The 18075-nt window shown below is 41.9% G+C and overlaps 2 protein-coding genes across 2 annotated transcripts; both read left to right on the top strand.

Annotated features, from left to right (window-relative positions):
- Positions 1-249: 249 nt before the first annotated feature.
- prcp (prolylcarboxypeptidase (angiotensinase C)) lies at positions 250-6759 on the top strand. The gene is made up of 9 exons (XM_077611409.1): positions 250-267; positions 2123-2263; positions 2335-2436; positions 2558-2739; positions 2807-2964; positions 3568-3740; positions 5004-5171; positions 5743-5930; positions 5993-6759. The coding sequence occupies exons 3-9, from the start codon at positions 2341-2343 to the stop codon at positions 6207-6209; spliced, it is 1182 nt and encodes a 393-aa protein (XP_077467535.1). The 5' UTR covers positions 250-267; positions 2123-2263; positions 2335-2340; the 3' UTR covers positions 6210-6759.
- A 4614-nt stretch (positions 6760-11373) lies between these two features.
- On the top strand, positions 11374-12695 carry fam181b (family with sequence similarity 181 member B). Its single transcript, XM_077611807.1, has one exon. It carries the CDS (start codon positions 11422-11424, stop codon positions 12295-12297), a length of 876 nt encoding a protein of 291 aa, XP_077467933.1. The 5' UTR covers positions 11374-11421; the 3' UTR covers positions 12298-12695.
- Positions 12696-18075: the final 5380 nt, after the last annotated feature.

Raw genomic sequence — 18075 nt, 5'->3', positions numbered from 1 at the left:
TTCGCTTCCTTTTTCCTCTTATTAATGAGGTTCATCCGGTCTGCTCGCCCCAAAATGTGCTGACGACAGGACTCTTGACAGCACGGCATCAAGATGACATTTCAAGCCGGAAAAACACTTTTGGACAGAATTGCATTTTTTTGCATTCTGTCATTGTTCGTTGGATGTTTAAACGCTTTAAAAACTCAACGATTCACCAGACACGGGGGTTCGTTTCCATCTAACAAGATCTCCGTCAGCTATGAAACTTTTTACTTTGACCAGAAGGTGAGTAGAACATCTCTGATTTTGGAATATACTGCTAATTACTAATTGTGCTTTAAAGATTTGATTGTTTCCGTCTTTTTTCCCCCCGAACAAAAATAACCCTTAAATACGCCGGGGTAAACTAGATGCTACAACTCGTGGCAGTTTGTTAAATTATGATCATAACATATCATAACAGTTGCCAGATAGCACTCAAATTTGGCTGCCTTTTGTTTTTTGTTGATACAGTGGACATCTATTATAATATTTATCATTAGCGTAGGTCACAGAGTATGTGTTGTACTAGTAAAAGAAGGAAATCGATCATAGAAATATTTATAATGCAACAGACGTTTAATCCATTATGCCAGATAAAATTGATTGGACGTATTTTTCTGTGAATGGCAACCAAAAAGTTATGTGAGGTAACAAGTTTCATAATAGAAATGAATACATTTTGAATTATTCTTTTTATTACGCTTGTCTTATTATTATTTCTTTAAAAAAATGTATTTTTCTTTTCAAATGTTTTGTTTAGCTTGTGTGGTTTTTTTTCCAGGTATTAAAGCTCTATAGTAGAGCTCATTATTATTTTATTTTGTTTTTAGGTATGACGACTGCACACTTCCTCATTGTGCTGAATATTGACGATGTTGCACAAAAAGCTGCGCCTGCAGACAATAAAATATTTCCTCTTACTACTTCCCGTAGTAAAAAAAATACACAATCAGTGTGTGGGAGTTCTGTCTTGCTACAAAATTTCCTTTGGGAGGATTCGTGATCTTCATGTAGTGTTTGTTAACCCCTTGCTGCCTAAATTTACTCCAGGTGGATATTCTTGCCAGGCTTGTGTGGGTTTTCTCCGGGTATTCCGATTTCCTGTCATATCACTAAAACATGCATGCTAGGTTGAACACTAAATTGTGCTGAGATGAGTGTGATTGTTTTTTTGTCTCCTTGTTCCCTGCGATTGGTTGGCCACCAATCCTTTTCGGCCCCAGTGGTTGTTCCTGCAATGTCCACGTGGGGGCATCACTTTGCCGGACAAACAGGTGTGCTCGGGGAGAAGGTCTTATTTGGGTGCCAGTCAGTGCCAGCTCTACCAGTCCAAATGGATTGGACTTCTAATCACAGCAAAGAACGGATAATTAGCTAAAAGTCAATTTTAATGCTCTAACTAGATATTTCTTAAGAATTAATCGATGAAATATTTAGAAATTTTGCAAAATGGAGCTCCTGACCGCAGTTTGAGGGACAAAATGGGTTTTTGAAAGTTATATGTTTAGACAAAGAATGTGCTTTGTCTCCCTCTTGTGGCGTATGTGTAAAATGACAAACGTTTATTTGGGTTGGCTGGGCTCATTGTACGATTGTTGAAAAAAATGAGGTCGATTTTGTCAATCATTTATATCGTTCAATCTTATTTTTTTTTATAAAAACGAGAATCATGATAATACAGAGCTCAAAATTTATATTAGGTATAATTTGAAGATATTTATTTTGTTTTTAATGAAAGAAAAGGAAAACTGACACATGCAAGCATAAAATCATGGCAAATATGAAGTAAAAAAAGTGACATTTAAAAGCAAACAAAGCCACATTTAAATGCATTCTTCACGCAATTCACTGAATATAACCCCACTGAGCACGCAGCTGGCCAAATGTGTTTCTTTTGGAGTCGGGTGAAGGTGGGGGGCAGCACCCTGAGGGTCTGCAGACTCTGCCAAAGCGAGGCTGAATAGACGCTTTGAATCTTTCTACTGTCATTCCTGACTAAACCTAGTGCACTCTTTTGTCTTCATGTGGGGACCGAAAGTGGACTTGGGGACAAAATCACCAAATTTGTGTGTTTATGAATGATTTTAATTTTTTCCAGATTGATCATTTCGGCTTTCTAGAGGATGGCACTTACAAGCAGCGCTACCTTGTGGCGGACAAGTATTGGCGCTCCCCTGGGGGCCCCATTTTGTTTTACACGGGCAATGAAGGAGACATCACCTGGTTCTGTAACAATACCGTAAGTGATAGATGTCTATTGTCGTCAATGGTGGTCAAGGCACAATCACATGACTGGTTCTTTTGGTTCAGGGCTTCATGTGGGACGTGGCTGAAGAGCTGGGCGCCATGTTGGTTTTTGCAGAACATCGTTATTACGGAGAATCGATGCCATTTGGAGCCGACTCTTTTAGCGTGAGAAGATAATACGACCCGAAAATGATTTAGTTTGGATTTTTTCCATTTTTGAACCATTCTAGAAGTACTTTTTGTGTTCAGTTCTTTTGTGAGAGAAGTTTCAATTTCCTGTCTGCAGGACAGCAAACATCTGAACTACCTGACAGCAGAGCAAGCCCTGGCGGACTTCGCCGTCCTGATCCAGAACTTGAAACAGAGCCGAACTGGAGCTCAGCAAAGCCCGGTTATCGCTATGGGAGGGTCATACGGCGGGATGCTAGCCGCGTGGTTTAGGATGAAGTACCCCAATGTGGTTGTCGGGTAAGGCCGGCAGGTTTGGACGTGAAGAATTGCTTTCACAGTCAAGTCAAAAAAATGTTTTTTTTAGCGCTCTGGCAGCGTCGGCGCCAATCTGGCAGTTTTCCGGAATGGTACCGTGCGGCGACTTCTACAAAGTGGTCACGCGAGACTTTGCCATAAGCGGACGGAACTGTGACACCAATATTCGAGCGTCCTGGAAGGCCATCAGTAACCTCTCTGCTACCGGTAAGGCACTGGGAAAATACGTTTAAATAAGAACATAATATTTTGGCCATTCTATATCACAGTTGTCAAACTGGCAGCACCTCATTTTTTGTGGTCCGTCAAAGTAAATTATTTTTTTTAAATGCTTTCTGGCGGCTTGAGTAGTTAGCAGGTCGGCCTCACGGCTCTGCGGTCCTGCATTCAAATACAGGTCGGCCTGCGTGGGTTTTCTCCAGGTACTCTGGTTTCCTCCCACATTCCAAAAACATGCATGGTAGGTTGATTGGACACTCTAAATTGCCCCTTGGTATCGGCGTGAGTATGAATGGTTGTCCTCTCCTCTCCCCGAATTTAGTTGGGATAGGCTACAGCACCCCCTGCCACCCTAGTGAGGATAAAGCGGTTCAGAAAATTAATGAAATTTCTATAAAATTAGGTTGTCCTCTTTAAAAAAATGAGGATGACAAATCGGAGAATGCTGTTTAGATTTAAAAAAAAAATGTCGTATATAACAGTGGATACCCTTCGGAGAGTCATGATGAAATAATGACTTTCTTAAGGGAATCCTAACTATTAGCGGCCCACTCCCAAGATGAATTTGACAAGGCTGTTGTATTACGATAGCTTCGGGTCTGGCGTGGCTGTCGGAGGAGTTTGGCTTGTGTATACCGCTGAAAAACGACAAGGACGTGGCTGTCTTCAAGGGCTGGCTCCAGGAGACGTGGGTCAACTTGGCCATGGTGGACTACCCCTACCAAGCTGATTTCCTGCAGCCACTCCCTCGCTGGCCAATCCAGGTATTGACACTCACCACTTGTTTTCAATTTGTACTGGAGTCTCTGTTTTTATATTACCATGTTTTCCGCACTAAAAGTGTACACTGTGTAGTGTATTGCGCGGATTGAAATGAAAAGTGTACATGCTTTATTGTTTAACGTACTAAGCGATGCGTATACGGTCGTGAAATGTATTGTAAGGATGTTGTGCTGTTTTTCACACAGTGCGACTATTGTTGCTTCAGTGAGTGTGTACATGTTGTTCCAAATGCCTACTGGTTGTTTAGCAGACTTGCTCAATGACGGCCCGTAAACGCTTTCTCCCATAAAACGCCTGATTTGCATGGGAAATTCTCGGGGATTTACGACGGCCGTGTCGGCACAGGAGGGGGGTGTTTAGGGGGGGTCGGCGCATACTGGCTTTGGCGTCCTGAAACGCTGGGAATGCAAAAAAAAAAAACGACAATAACTGGCAAAACAAAAATAATTGATTAACCATGTTTCAGTGCAAATGACTTCCTTAGAAAGCAGTATGCCACCAGATAACGCACCCAAAAGGGGGTAGTTGAAATTTTTCTTTTGTTTCGAGCAGGGGTGTGCAAACTTTTTTGGGCCAGCGGGCCACAGCCTGGACCCCCCTGTCTTAAAGAAACTTGAGTTTGTGTATTCACAGTCAAATTCGGTCAAAGATGAACCATTTTTTTAATTTGGAACACCGCTTTTTTGTCACTTTTGTTACATTTGCCCATTTGACCCCCCCTTTACAACCACAAGTGTTGATACTGAGGCTTTTGTGCGCCGACTCGGCGGTGGTCGATGGATGAGGACGGCCGAAGACACGTCCAAGCCGAGATTTACGTGGTGGAAGAAAAAAAAAAACAGAAAAGGAGCAGCGGAAGGGGGGGGTAGCATCTTCTCCTTACTTTTCAGCCAGGATTAGCTTTATACATTCATCTCTGCCAACACCTCTAAGCCCTCCAATGGCCCTTCTCACACTGGCTCACATAATCACATTAGCTTTGTCATTAAAAAAAAAGAAGGTTCTCAGCCTAAAGCGCTTACGGCGCCCAAAGACGTCGCATACATTAGAGCAAGGGTGTCAAACTTGGGTTGGTTCGTGGGCCGCATTGTCAACTCGATTTCATGTGGGCTGGACCATTTTTCGATATATTTATATACATATAAAAAAACGGATTAAAAGAACTGGATCAAAAGCCATAAATATTCCGTTTTTTATAGATGTAAAACGATATTTATTTGGTTGCGTTTGTTGTTGTTTTCCAGGCGGCGTGCAAGTATCTGACGTCGGATTGGTCAGCGTCTGACCGGCAAATCCTTCACGGCGTCTCGCAAGCGGTCAATCTCTACTACAACTACACCGGAAGCTCCTCCTGCCTCAACACTTCCGAGACGGCTACCGGCAACCTGGGCATGATCGGCTGGGACTACCAGGTAACGGGCGGCCATTTTTATTTTTTCCACCCAAAGAAAGGTCAACATAAGAGGGCCAAATTGTAATATTATGGCATGTAAATTTAATGTCTTATGAGGAAACAAAAATTGAATTTGTCATAGTTGTAACAAGTTGGACTTTTTTTCTTGTCATTTGCTGACTTTTTTTCATGAATTTTTAAACTCATTTTGTTACAATTTCATTTTGAAAGGCCAATTTTCTTCTTCTGCGTGGCCCTAATACAGTAATCCCTCGATTAGCGCGTTTTCACTTATCACGAATTCACTACTTCGCATTTTTTTTCCGCTATTAAATATTTTTTTTAAACAAATATATATATATATTTTTTTAAATTAATAAATGTGAAAATCCACGCTGAAATTTGCACTGGGAAAAAAGGTAGTTATAATAGGGGTGATCCTATTTAGCGATTTTTCGATTATCTCGTCTACTTTAACCGCAATAGTCAAGGGATTACTGTAGACAACAATAAGTGTTTATGAAGTGAACAGAATCGAACCATCGTGCTGGTTCAATAGCCTTATGACCCAAGCTCCGCGCCTTCTTCAGGCCTGCACCGAAATGGTGATGCCCATGTGCACCGACGGCATACGTGACATGTTCGAACCCGGCGAGTGGAATTTCCAAGCCTTTTCTGACGAGTGTCACGCCATGTTCGGCGTCAGGCCGCGAGCCGACTGGGCCGGCGTGGTTTTCGGTGGAAAGGACATCGCCTCACACAGTAACATTATATTCAGGTAAGAGAAAATCTTTCGTTTTCTGGCGCCGATTTCCTCACAGATTCATTCCCCTCTCGCAGCAACGGCGGCCTCGACCCGTGGTCTTCGGGAGGCGTAACGCGCAACTTGTCGGACTCGCTGGTCGCCGTCCTGATTCCGGAGGGCGCTCACCACCTGGACTTGCGCTCCGCCAACGATATGGACCCACCTTCCGTACGTGAGGCCCGTGCTCTTGAGCTAAGCTATTTTAAAAAATGGATCAAACAAGCCCATAAAATGCATCCAAATGCAGCCTAAAGTCTTCCAAAATGATATCTGGTGCTGTTTTTTTTTTGTCAAAATCTTTATTTTATTTGATTTTTAAAAAAATACAATTCTGAATAAATTGATGCGGGAACATCGGCGTGGAAAGTTAATAAAAGTTCACAGTCGGAGGAAGGCAATAACGGGATTGGCAGGAGGTTATTAGCATGTGACCCCGTCCTGCGGGCGACAATTCACTTCACCTGCTGCCTGGTTGTTTCCCCCCGCTAGCAATATTATTAACAGTGCTCCCTGGGGGAAAGGAGTGTAATGGAAGGTTAAGAGAGGCCAGGATGGAGTTCACTCTTCAATCTGTGCATGAGAGAGTCACAAAATTGGACAGGAAGTCCTATAATTGTTGAATGGGACTATTATCATTTTCAAATTAAGGGACTTTTACCCTAAAGCAGGGGTCTTGAGCTAAAGATATTATATTTTTTGATGGTTTTCTTTCAATGTAATTGCATTTTTTTTATCAAAAAGGAGGAAACAAAATGTTTGTTTTTGTCTTTTGTGCTTTAATTAAAAAAAGGAAAATGGTAAATGTTCTATTTTTGTATTTATTTATTTTGAAAACTAATAGAGGAAAAGCATCCTCAGTTTAATGTATTCTCATTTTTAGATTAAAAAAAATAGAGATAAATATTTGGATGAAACAAAAAACTAAATGTTCATGTTTTTTATTTAAATAATTTTCTTATAAATGGAAAATGTATTTCCCTTTTTATCCTTTTATGTGATTATTATTTCAAAAACGGAAAGACGTTAAATTGAAATATTTTATTTTTATTTACGTAAAAAAATAAGTGTAAAACAGGACATTATTTCGACTTTAAAAAATATTTAATTTGATTATAAAATAATGCAAAATTAATTGAAATTGTTCATTTTCAAGTTTAAAAAAGGCCACAAAAGATAAGTATTCTCTATCTACAACTATAATCTTCATTCGAATTTTAGCATGAACCAAATCCACACGCACGTTTTACTTTGGCGGTCCGCACGAAGGCCCCCGGCCCTCCACTTTGACACCCGCGACCTACACCTACACAACACGGACGGGTAACGAGTCGAGCGCTGGTATGTCACACAACAAAAAGAAGCTGTACTTGTCACCAGCAACTTTTTCCGATGGCAAGATTTACCGACGGCCCCCCCCACCCCCCACCACACCCAAAGGCCCTCCTTAAAAAGTTTTCTCAGGACTCGCGGGGGCGCTTTATTCCACCGCCGTCCGACAGCGACCATCAATCAAAGGCGTTATTTAGTATTCACCGGAGGCCAAACGCCAAAGTGCGTGGCGGTTAGCGGGCGGACCACACACGCAAACACACTATATATGGAATGAGATTAAGACTCGGGGTGTCACATTGAAGGAGAGAGGGAGGGTCGGCCGGAGACGTGAATTTTCTTCACCAGACCATTATGTCAACCAAACAATATAAATATTAAATCGTTGGCTGCCATTGACAGGGGCTGAACTTTTTTTAAAAAAAATTTTACAATAGAAAACTAAAGTGAGATTTGGATTCACCACCCCAAAATTACACGTTTTTTTGACCCGTGTCATAAGAAACTTAAAAATTAAAAGAACTTAATGATGGCAAGGACAATTGTTTTCATAAATTTCTATTGGCCATTCATAAAAATTGCATCAAATAGGACATTTTATATAATTTTTTAATGATTTTGAATGCAGTAGTGAATATTGTTGGAAATTATTCACTAGTTTTCAGTTCATTTTTGACATTTTATATAAATTTTTCATGATTTTGAATGCAGTAGTGAATATTGTTGGAAATTAATCACTAGTTTTCAGTTCATTTTTAAAAATATTTCACAGATAAATCTTTTTTTGACCAGTGTCATAAGAAACTTAAAAATTAAAAAGACTTGATTGATTACAAGGGCAGTTGTTTTCATAAATTTCTATTGGCCCTCATAAACATAAAGGAAAAGCTGTAAAATTGCATCAAATAGGACATTTTATTTAAAGTTGTGATGATTTTGATGCAGTAGTGAATATTTTGGGAAATTCTTCACTAGTTTTTCTGTTTTTTTAAATTAAATATTACATACAAATTCAAATAAAGGCCCATTTTGTTCATGTGCTCACCCCATTACTAGTAATGATCGTAATTTGATGGCTCAAGTCCTATTTTTCCCATTTATAGCTCCCCGGAGAACGCCAAAAAGTCAAACGGCGTGAGATACTACATTCCTATTGTTTGTATTGATTTGAACCTTTTCATGCATGAATTATTTATTTGCTTACTCTGTGAAAACGGACGACGCTCAGACGTTCAATTCTTTTTGAGTGCTGTAAAAAAAAAGAAGGATGCTGGATTGCAAGTAAACAATGTTAACCTCCCTGAAGAATTCCTTTTGAAATCCCAAAAGCGACACGACCCTCCTCACGCCCTTTCTGCCTTTACGCAACAATGGCAGCTTGTTTCCGGGATGTATGCGTGCGTCATGCTCCGCCAATGTCAAAGACCCTCCAACACCCCCCTCCCCCAAAGCTCCTACGGCAAAAAAAGGTTGTGAAGATGGCAGGGGGTTGGTTGGTTGGTTTTGGGGGGGGTTGACCCCTGTGGCCGCTTTGTCATAATCCCATCAAATAGATTTAAATAAGCGGAAAGAGACAAGAACACCGTTTTATTCATTGCAAACGGCTTAAACGTCCACTTGTGACAGCCTAATTTTAGTTTTTTAAAAGCCACGTCATTGGACATCTATTATTGTGAATGGGGTGATAGTTTGTTTTTGTATTTTGACCCCCTGAAAATGATCCAAAGCAGGCGCATTGAATTTTCTTATTCCAATTTTGATTTGAGATACAAGTGGCATATTTAGGATTTTTTTTAAGCTACAAAAACTATTTAAAAAAATACAGTGCAATACAGACTCCCACTGCTAGAGGGCGACAACAAACTTCCCAATTCGCAACTATACATCCAAATATATTTCATTTGCCGTTGGCTAAGGCGCTAATCGTATAGTTTGTTGTTGTATCGAGCAAATATTACTGTATTTTTTTGTGCATAGGCGGAGTCAATATCAATATAAAAACACGATTTTGGCGCCATCTAGTGGCACAGTCATTTTACCCGATCTTTGCTTGATTAGCAAAAAAGTTTGGCTGCCAAAAAAAACAGGTTCACTTCACTTCCTTAAAAGCAGATGTTAAAAAATAAAACCAAAGCTACACTTTCCTTTTCTGTAGAAATAAAGAAGCAACCTTCATAATTTCAAATCTGATTTTGGTGTAAAAACATCAATGTCTAGCCGAGATCTAATTAGATCGGCACTTTCCTCGTTTTTTTTGGCCGCCATTAACATGAGAAAGATTTTTTCCAAGTGTCACCCAAAGCAGCTCACCTCAATTTGCACTGCTTCCAAGAGGAACCCCATGAATTATTCAACAAGGAACTGACACAAAATAGTTAAAGTGCATCTTTAGAGCAAACCAAAAAAAAAAAACCCAAAATGGCGCTGCTGGCACGCAACCTGGCGTCCCCTTTTCAACGGCTGGCAAGGCAACTTCCTGTAAAGACGCCCCCATCAAGGCTTCATATGCGACATTTCTGTAAAAGTCAGTGTGACTTCTCTTCTGGCCTGCGTTCTTCTCCTTCTTTTTTTAATTTAACAGCTTCGGCAGCTTTTCCAGTTAAATGGAGTGTTCCATTATTGGAGAGGCATTTTAGCGAGGGGCTGTGAGGTGCAATTTAATGAATCTCTGGCACAAAGCTCCCTTTCACCAGGCCCGCCGAAGAATGGGGGCTATTTAGACCCTGTAGGGCTTTATGTCAAAGGCGGCCCCATAATAGCTGTCAGGCTGGGGCAAAAATTCCCACTGGCCCTGGGAAGGCACCAGAAATCAACTTTATGTCAAACAGAGATTAAGACGCGAGCGGACGTTGGCGGCCAAGTCGGGCGTGCATTTTCCCATCAACGGAGACTCGGTCCGCTACTGTTACCGGTTGAACGGGATGGAAAAATGGCGGCAGGAAGTCGTTCAGGTTGCGAAAAAAGGCTGGATTTGCTTTGTCGTCGCTCTCTTTGAGCATATAAACTGTATTTGTAACACAAAAAACTGATGACTGAATCAGTAGTATGGCTTATATGCGCATAAATTAGACTTGACATGCACAAAACGCCATAACGCAACAAAAAACAATATTTTGATGTCTATGAATGTAATTCAAGAAAAAAACGTATCTTGCATAAAACGTGAAAAAACTCACTTACTATTGCTTGCTCAGGGCGCCGAAGGATGACAAATTAGACCGCTACGGACACACTTCCTGGTTGTACTGCTCACCTGACTTCCGTTTTGAATTTGTCTACGTGCAGGCAATACCCTTTAGAAATGTGCAATCCGGAAATCGATTTATACAATATCTCGGAAATACCATGTGCAATGATTTTTCTTAAGATTTTCCCTTCAAAGTAACACATTTGTGCTCCCGAATGTGGGGGTGAAAATTGTAAATCAGGGGGAGAGAAATTGTACAACTCAACATTTTTAAGGAATTTTTTAGAGTACGGCTTATATGCGGAGGCGGTCAATATGCGGGAAAATACGGTAATGACATAGGCAGGTGTGTTTTGACCTTAGTCGAATAAAAAATGATGACTTAGTGTCCAACTCAGTTTGGTTGGCGGGCCACGTTGGTGCCAACTAGATCTCCTGTGGGTCGGACCCGTTTAATTTTCGGCCATAAAAAGGTAACTTAATGGGCGCGAGACGTCTGATCGGACGTGGCACTGAAAAATGAGCCAGTTTAAATGAATTAGAGATCTGTCGTTGTCAATGGCAGGCAATGAGTTCATTTTACGTTACTTCCTTGTTATTTTAGGGTGCAGGTCACTTTTTGGGGGGGATTTCTTGGTTTACAAACCACCGATTCCCTTCAGAAGTTCTCGTGGGTTTTCCACTCCAACCTAAACGACCTGGGAGTGTCCAAGTCCAGTTATTGTCCTTGGCTCAGCGTGGAATCTCCACCCAAATCCCTCCGAGGAGAGCCTCAAAGAGTTAAGCCTCTCGCTCTTTGAGGGGGGAAACCCCCTCTCCCTTCTTGTGACATCACAGGGTCCGGCCCCCCGAAAGATCCCCCCCGCTCCACTCGCCGGCTCCTCACTCGGAGGCGGACGGCGTGGATTACCATCTGAGGCAGCGGCCCGGATCGCTGGCGGGCGAGGAATGGCCGCCATCATGAACCCGCCGTTCATGAATTTCTGCTTCCTGGGCTCCACGGTGGACGGGGGTCTCCCGGGGGAGTCGGAGGAGGACTGCAAGGAGACCACCAGGGAGCTGCTGAGCTTCATGGACTCGGCCTCCAGCAATATCAAGCTGGCCCTGGACAAGCCGGTCAAGTCCAAGAGGAAGGTCAACCACCGCAAGTATCTGCAGAAGCAGATCAAACGCTGCAGCGGGATGGTCGAGGCGGCGGACGGCGAGGGCAAGGGCCCCGGATCCCCCCCCTCGTCGGGCAAACCCGTCCCCAAACGGGAAGGCGTCCAGGCTAGCCTGCAGAACCGCAGCCTGGCCGCCCTCTTTAACCCGGCCAAGGAAGTTCGTGGCGAGAAAGCCAAGAAGCCGCCCCTGCGCCACCGCAACCTGCCGCCCTCCTTCTTCACCGAGCCGGCCCACGACGCCAGAGTCGACCCCGCCGGCGGACTGTCGCTTCGCGATCTGGAGCGAGCCAACCCGGAGGCCGGCGACTTCTTCGACCTGCTGGGACCGGAAGACGTGGGCCGGGCAGCCGAGCGGGAACTCTACCGAAGCGTGGGCGACCAAGAACAGGCCGCCACCGCCGCGGCCTCCTCCTACGACGCCCAGCACCTCCTTCCGTACCCAGACTCGTGGACTAGCTGCTCACCGCCCCTCTCCAGGAAACTCCCCACTCCTCACCAAGCGGCGCTCTACTGCCACCCGGAGGCCGGCGTTCCCGAAGGCGGCGAGGAGAACGCCCTCTGCTCCTTGGCCTTCTCCAACTTTTTCACAGACTGCTCACTTCCTCAGGTCAACTACGACTTTAATGGCGACTACAACAGGACTCATTACTCCTCTCTATGAGAAAAGCCTTGTGTCAGGGGGGCGGGGCTCCATTTTTGTTAAAGGCACAAGTCAGAAAGTGCACTAACCTCTCTAATGCAGTAGTTGAATTATATTTTTAGGCCTGAATATAAAAATGGACTGATAAACGTCCAATCTGATTGCGTTCGTGCTTAGCGTCCAGTCAAAAATGAATCCGTCAACGGCACGAAAAGGTGAGCAATCAACGCCAGTCCTCCCAGTTGAAACGAATGATATCGCTGCCAGACCTCCCATTCCAGACGGATTGAACATTTCTCACGTCAATAAATCAAGCCGCATAAGTCAGACTCATTGGAACGAACGTGTTTTCATTTTCCTCAAATTGAGATGAAAATGTGTTGGAATACATTCATTCATAAATCAAAATCCTAGATGCTGTACCCAAATGAAATAAAGCTGGTCTTTATTGCCATGAAAATTGTGCTTGATTTTGTTTCAGCTGATGAAAAACCTTCATAAACTGGAAACATGAATGTCTCTTGCATTTTTTCATTGAAATGAGTTAAAATAACGCTCTTCTCAATAGAATTCATTGTATTGTGATTCTGTAACATTTTGATCCAAAAGAGTCATTTAAAAGCTGGCTTTCATGATTTAATCGCCACCGCTTTGTGTAAGTGAGCAAAAATAAGCTAATAAGATAATCTGATGTCCTATTTTGATGCTATTTGGGTGTTACGTTGTTTATCAAAAAAGTAAATATGCTATTCTGTGTGGACTACAGGGTCTCCTCACCCAAATTTCACAATTTACCACAAACCTGCAAAGAAATAAGCAAAATTTGGGCCGCCAAGGTCACTTATTGGCCAATACATTTCCCCCAATTTATCTTTTTTTTTAAATATAAAATTGAATTTTAAAAAAAGCAATGAGAGGCACTCATTGGTGATTTGGTGGTACCTCAGCTTACGCATATCTCTACAGAAGAATTACTCAGGTTACGAAATGTCACTGAAATATGAATACGAAAGAAATTCAAGTTATGAATCTAAAAAAAAATTGAATCACCAAACGAAAATCCACTTGTAGCATCCTGTATTTTATTGTGAAATCGCCCGTGTTAGAGGTGCTCTCCCATTGGCTTGCTGGCCGGCATTGAGCACTGTCCAGGTGGGAGCTGCGTGTTTTGCTGTGCCTTGGACCTCCCATGTTGTTCTCGTCATGGTGCTTCTTTTGTTTGGTAAGTTTTTAAAGCGTGCTCAAGACAAATGTATTCTTGGTGATGCATCTTGGAACCCAAGAAAGTGACATGCAGTTGAGGGATATTGCCGAGAAATATCATTTTAATAGTTTAATAAATGACTCTCTTTTACTTTTAATACATATTCCATGCAAAAGGCTGCATATTTTTATTATGAAGGACTTTGGAACGGATTAGGTCATTTAGATGTATAAGGCAGGTCTACTTTTGAACAATTCAAGAGAGGAAACTACTTATGGAACGAATGCATCTCGTAAGTAGAGGAACGAATGAATTTCGTAAGTAGAGGTGCTATGTATAAAAAGAGTTAAAGCTTAAAATGTCCACTTTTGACTACTAGCTGTCACTGTTCCCTCTAAGCTGCGCGCGTGCGCAATTGCGCACTACTCTCGTCTTCTCTGCGCAGCAGCAATCATATGGCGCGCAGTAAAAAAAAAAAAAAATCGGATTTTTTTTTTTTTTTTTTTTTTTTTTTTTTTTTTTTTTACCCCTTTCCACATAATGGCGCCGTTTAAGCGGCAGCCAGTGGCAGTAGCTCTGTCCACTTATGTTTTTCGTGTTTTACAGCATGTTTTACATGAAAAATTAGAGGGAACATTGACATGCACCTGCTTGTGGCAGGTGTGATACTGGTGTGCCCATAGCGAGCAATGATGATGTCGTGACCGGATGATTCACCTAAAGACGTTTCGCCGACGGACGTTTGACAGACGGACAGGTCGCCGAATGGACGTTCCGCCGAACGTTCATTCGGCGACCTGCCCGTCTGTCAAACGTCCGTCGGCGAAACGTCTTTAGGCGAATCATCCGAGTACCGATGATGTCGCTCACACTGGTACTCGGTGCGCTCAGGGAGGTTGACTTTCTGCTCAGACCAACGAAAAATTAGAGGGAACATTGCTAGCTGTCCACTATCGATGAAAGCATGACAAAATGTGTATATATATTTATATATATATTTCTATCTATATTTCTAGCTATATTTCTATCTATATTTCTATCTATATTTCTATCTATATTTCTATCTATATTTCTATATACGTATAGTACTATACTTCTATATATTTATATATTTCTTCCCATGTTTATTTCTTAACTTGGCCACTAGGTGGGAGTAAAATTCCACATGAGACTTTGACCCACTCCCTTGCAGGCAAGGAGCTTCTTGCACCTAATTCATAATCACAGCGGATGATATGCTGCATATATTTGAATATCATTCCCTTACCAGTGACGTCCATTAAGACGTGTGCAAGTCAAAACAATACAACATTCACACAGAAAACCTATGGATTTTCATATTAGGATTCATCATGACTCCAAGTTGAGGCCTTCCTTCAAGTCAAATCGGTTGTACTTATATGCAGACTCCAATCATGACCGGGGAATGGAAATTAAGACAAAAAATGTCTGCATTAATATAATATTATTATATTAATAAACGGCCAGCATTTTCTTCTGTCAGGCTGCTATCGCGGCACGAAAAAAAGTGGCTCGCAGCTTCACTCAATTTCTTTCAGATACGTTTCATGTCTTGGCTGCCTTTCATTGGCGCCTTTTCTGTCCTCGGGGTTTCTGGGAGACATTCTGTGTGATAACAACACGACTTTACGACATATTTTCTGACTGAATCAAGGGTACGGCTTATACGCGCACAAATTAGACTTGACATGCACGAAACTGCAAGGTGACAGGGACAAAACGCCATAACGTAAGACAATGCGACCATTTATTTCAAAATAGAGAAAAGACAAACAGATAAAACGCTTAATAAAATTCATTTTGACGCCTAAAAATAAACCGTATCATGCATAAAATGTGAAAAAAACTAATTTACTTGTGCCTACCATTGCTTGCACAGGGCGCCGCCATCTTGCATTATGGGATACTGAGTTTATGTTTGCTGAACACAATGCATAGGACAGACTTTTCTCTTACATGGATTTTTATGGTAACAAAAAATGCTGAAAATTCCTTCCCCTTTAAGAGGGGAATAAATGGGGGCCTCCATCCGTTCGTCTGTCCGTCTTGAATCGTGTTCAGTCGGGTCCGCGCCACACATGGTTGGCGTGGAAACACAAGGTGAGCTTTTAAAAGTTGCTCTCCTCGTAGTTGGTCACACTCCACCAGAGCAGAGAGGAATTTTGGGCCCCCCGGCGCCAAATAGAATCTTTTGGCAGGATGTTAATTCGTCCCTGGAACGTTCCGCTTGCGCTAAATCTTTCCTTTGAAACTGTCAGCGACCCCGCTCCCGCATCAGGGCGGCATTAGCATTTTCTATCGCCATCACGGCGGTTGAAAAAGAGACACCTCCCAACTTGGCAGCCGATTAATTTGTTTTGCCATTTAACTGCTAATATTTCCGAAAGGTCTGCTAACTCCCAGTCGTGGAATTTTTGATTTGATATTCCCTTCATAGATGTCCAATCCATTTGGACTGGGAGGGACTGAACATTTGCATACCTGTCAACCACAGCCAACATCTCTCCTTTTATTAATGAATGCAATTCCCCTTTTTAAGCAAAAATAATTCGTACAAACAGGTAAGACGAGATCGGTTTTACAAAAACGTACTTAAAAAAAATCCCCTACAAAAGTTGTTATACGGCCTACACGATTTGGAATGATCAAAAAACGTATAAAATACTGGAAAAACGGAGTTGACAGGTATGAATTTGGCTATCATTTTGTAACTTTTTCCATCAGAAAAGAATTTAGAGAAATATGATAAAATACAAACACAGAACCTCTAGATGGTAAAATATGCAAACCACAAGCTGAAATTCGATCAATCAAACAAAATGGCACCCTTTTCCCTTTTTGGCATGCAAAATGAATGTAATAAAGAGTGATTTTCCCAATGTGGCAATCAGTGAAATCAGTTCCCCCCACTGATGTGAAGGAGAATACTTTGTAGTGTCCCAGCTGCGTTTCCCTAGAGAATCATGATCAGCTTCAAGATAAGATGACAGCAAGAGAGAGAGACAGAAAAGTTACAAAAAAAATACCCTGACTTGCATGAGATTCACTCCTTCACAATTGCGACGTTTGGCAAGGACACCGGCGGCCGACTGGTCCCACATCCGTCTATTTTGGTCCCGTCTGTCCCACGGCGAGTTTCGGCCCCTCTCGCATTGGACGGGATGCGTGACATTGGATGAAAACGATCACTCAAGTTAAAAACTATCCATGCTCACATATTCCATACAAAATCGGGAGACTGACCAATTTTAAAGGGTTTAGTTAGTATTTGTGTGAGGACCGTGGAACGAATTAGAACATTTACATATAAAGTACACCTCTACTTACGAAATTTTCAAGTTACAAAAAAACTTCTGAAACCAATTGATTTTGTAAGTGGATGAAAACGATCACTCAAGTTAAAAACTAGCCATGCTCACATATTTCATACAAAATTGGGATAGTGACCAATTTTAAAGGGTTTAGTTAGTATTTGTGTGAGGACCGTGGAACGAATGAGAAAATTTACATATAAAGTACACCTCTACTTACGAAATTTTCAAATTACGAAAAAGTTCTGAAACCAATTGATTTTGTAAGTAGAGGTACAACTGTACTACTACAGCTCTATCTAGCAAATGTATAACATATCCCCTACTATACTACCACTACAACCACGACTACTACTCCTGCCTTATTATCCGCTGCGCCTTATAGTGCGGAAAATTCAGTTACTAAGGAATGGCGTGACGTCCCAAAGTGACAAGTTTCAAAATCTACCGGCTACCAAAATAATTGAAATAAAAAAAACATCCCAGATTCTCTTATTTTCCATTCCTTCTTTATTTATTATATTCTTTATATATTATATGAGAGGAGACAAGCTGTCATTTTTGTCCTCTCCAAAATCGCCCCGTGAACGGACCGGGCGTGACCTGGCTAGAAGGCGGCGCCATTTGTATGCAGATTGTCTCGTTTGCGTTTGGCGTCAATAGAAGGCATTAATGCGCCCTCATGTTGGGGATCAGGCACTCTTGTTGTGAGATTTGATTTGATTAAGCTTTCCGCCCATTTCACATGAAGCCTCATTGACGTGTCCATAGCCATGCCGCCCTGCATATCAATACGTGGAAATATTCATTAGGGCAGAGCATCGGCGGCTATTCTTTTCCGTCAATTGTCCATCAACTTTTTTGTATCCATTGAATGCGGGATTGACTGGTTGGACCCCTACACTTGAATTTAAGTGGCTCAAAAATGACAGTTTTGTGGTGATTGGAAAAAAAATGCTTTTGTAAATGCTGGCACATTTTCCAATTTGACCTTCTGGTTCTACTAAAAAGTGTTTAGTGAAGAAATGTGGGGGAACAGATTAGTAATATGGGGGTGCCAATGACTAAATTGTAGGAACAGATTACTGTATTTTCACGACTATAAGGCGCACTTAAAAGTCTTGAATTTTCTCCAAAATAGACAGGGCGCCTTATAATCCAGTGTGCTTTTAATATGAAAAAAAAATTAAAATGTGTCATTCATTGAGGGTGCGCCTTATAATGTGGTGCGCCTTATAATGTGGTACGCCTTATAGTCGTGAA

Source organism: Stigmatopora argus, chromosome 10 (assembly GCF_051989625.1).
Source record: "Stigmatopora argus isolate UIUO_Sarg chromosome 10, RoL_Sarg_1.0, whole genome shotgun sequence".
NCBI classification, from domain to species: domain Eukaryota; kingdom Metazoa; phylum Chordata; class Actinopteri; order Syngnathiformes; family Syngnathidae; genus Stigmatopora; species Stigmatopora argus.
Note: the sequence above shows the minus strand (reverse complement) of the source record. Positions and strands in the feature narration are given on the sequence as shown.

Coding starts and splice junctions, on each gene's coding strand:
- prcp (XM_077611409.1), top strand. CDS start 2,341: ATGTGGGACGTGGCTGAAGAGCTGGGCGCCATGTTGGTTTTTGCAGAA. Junction 2,437..2,557: donor TTGGAGCCGACTCTTTTAGC/GTGAGAAGATAA, acceptor TCCTGTCTGCAG/GACAGCAAACATCTGAACTA. Junction 2,740..2,806: donor TACCCCAATGTGGTTGTCGG/GTAAGGCCGGCA, acceptor TGTTTTTTTTAG/CGCTCTGGCAGCGTCGGCGC.
- fam181b (XM_077611807.1), top strand. CDS start 11,422: ATGGCCGCCATCATGAACCCGCCGTTCATGAATTTCTGCTTCCTGGGC.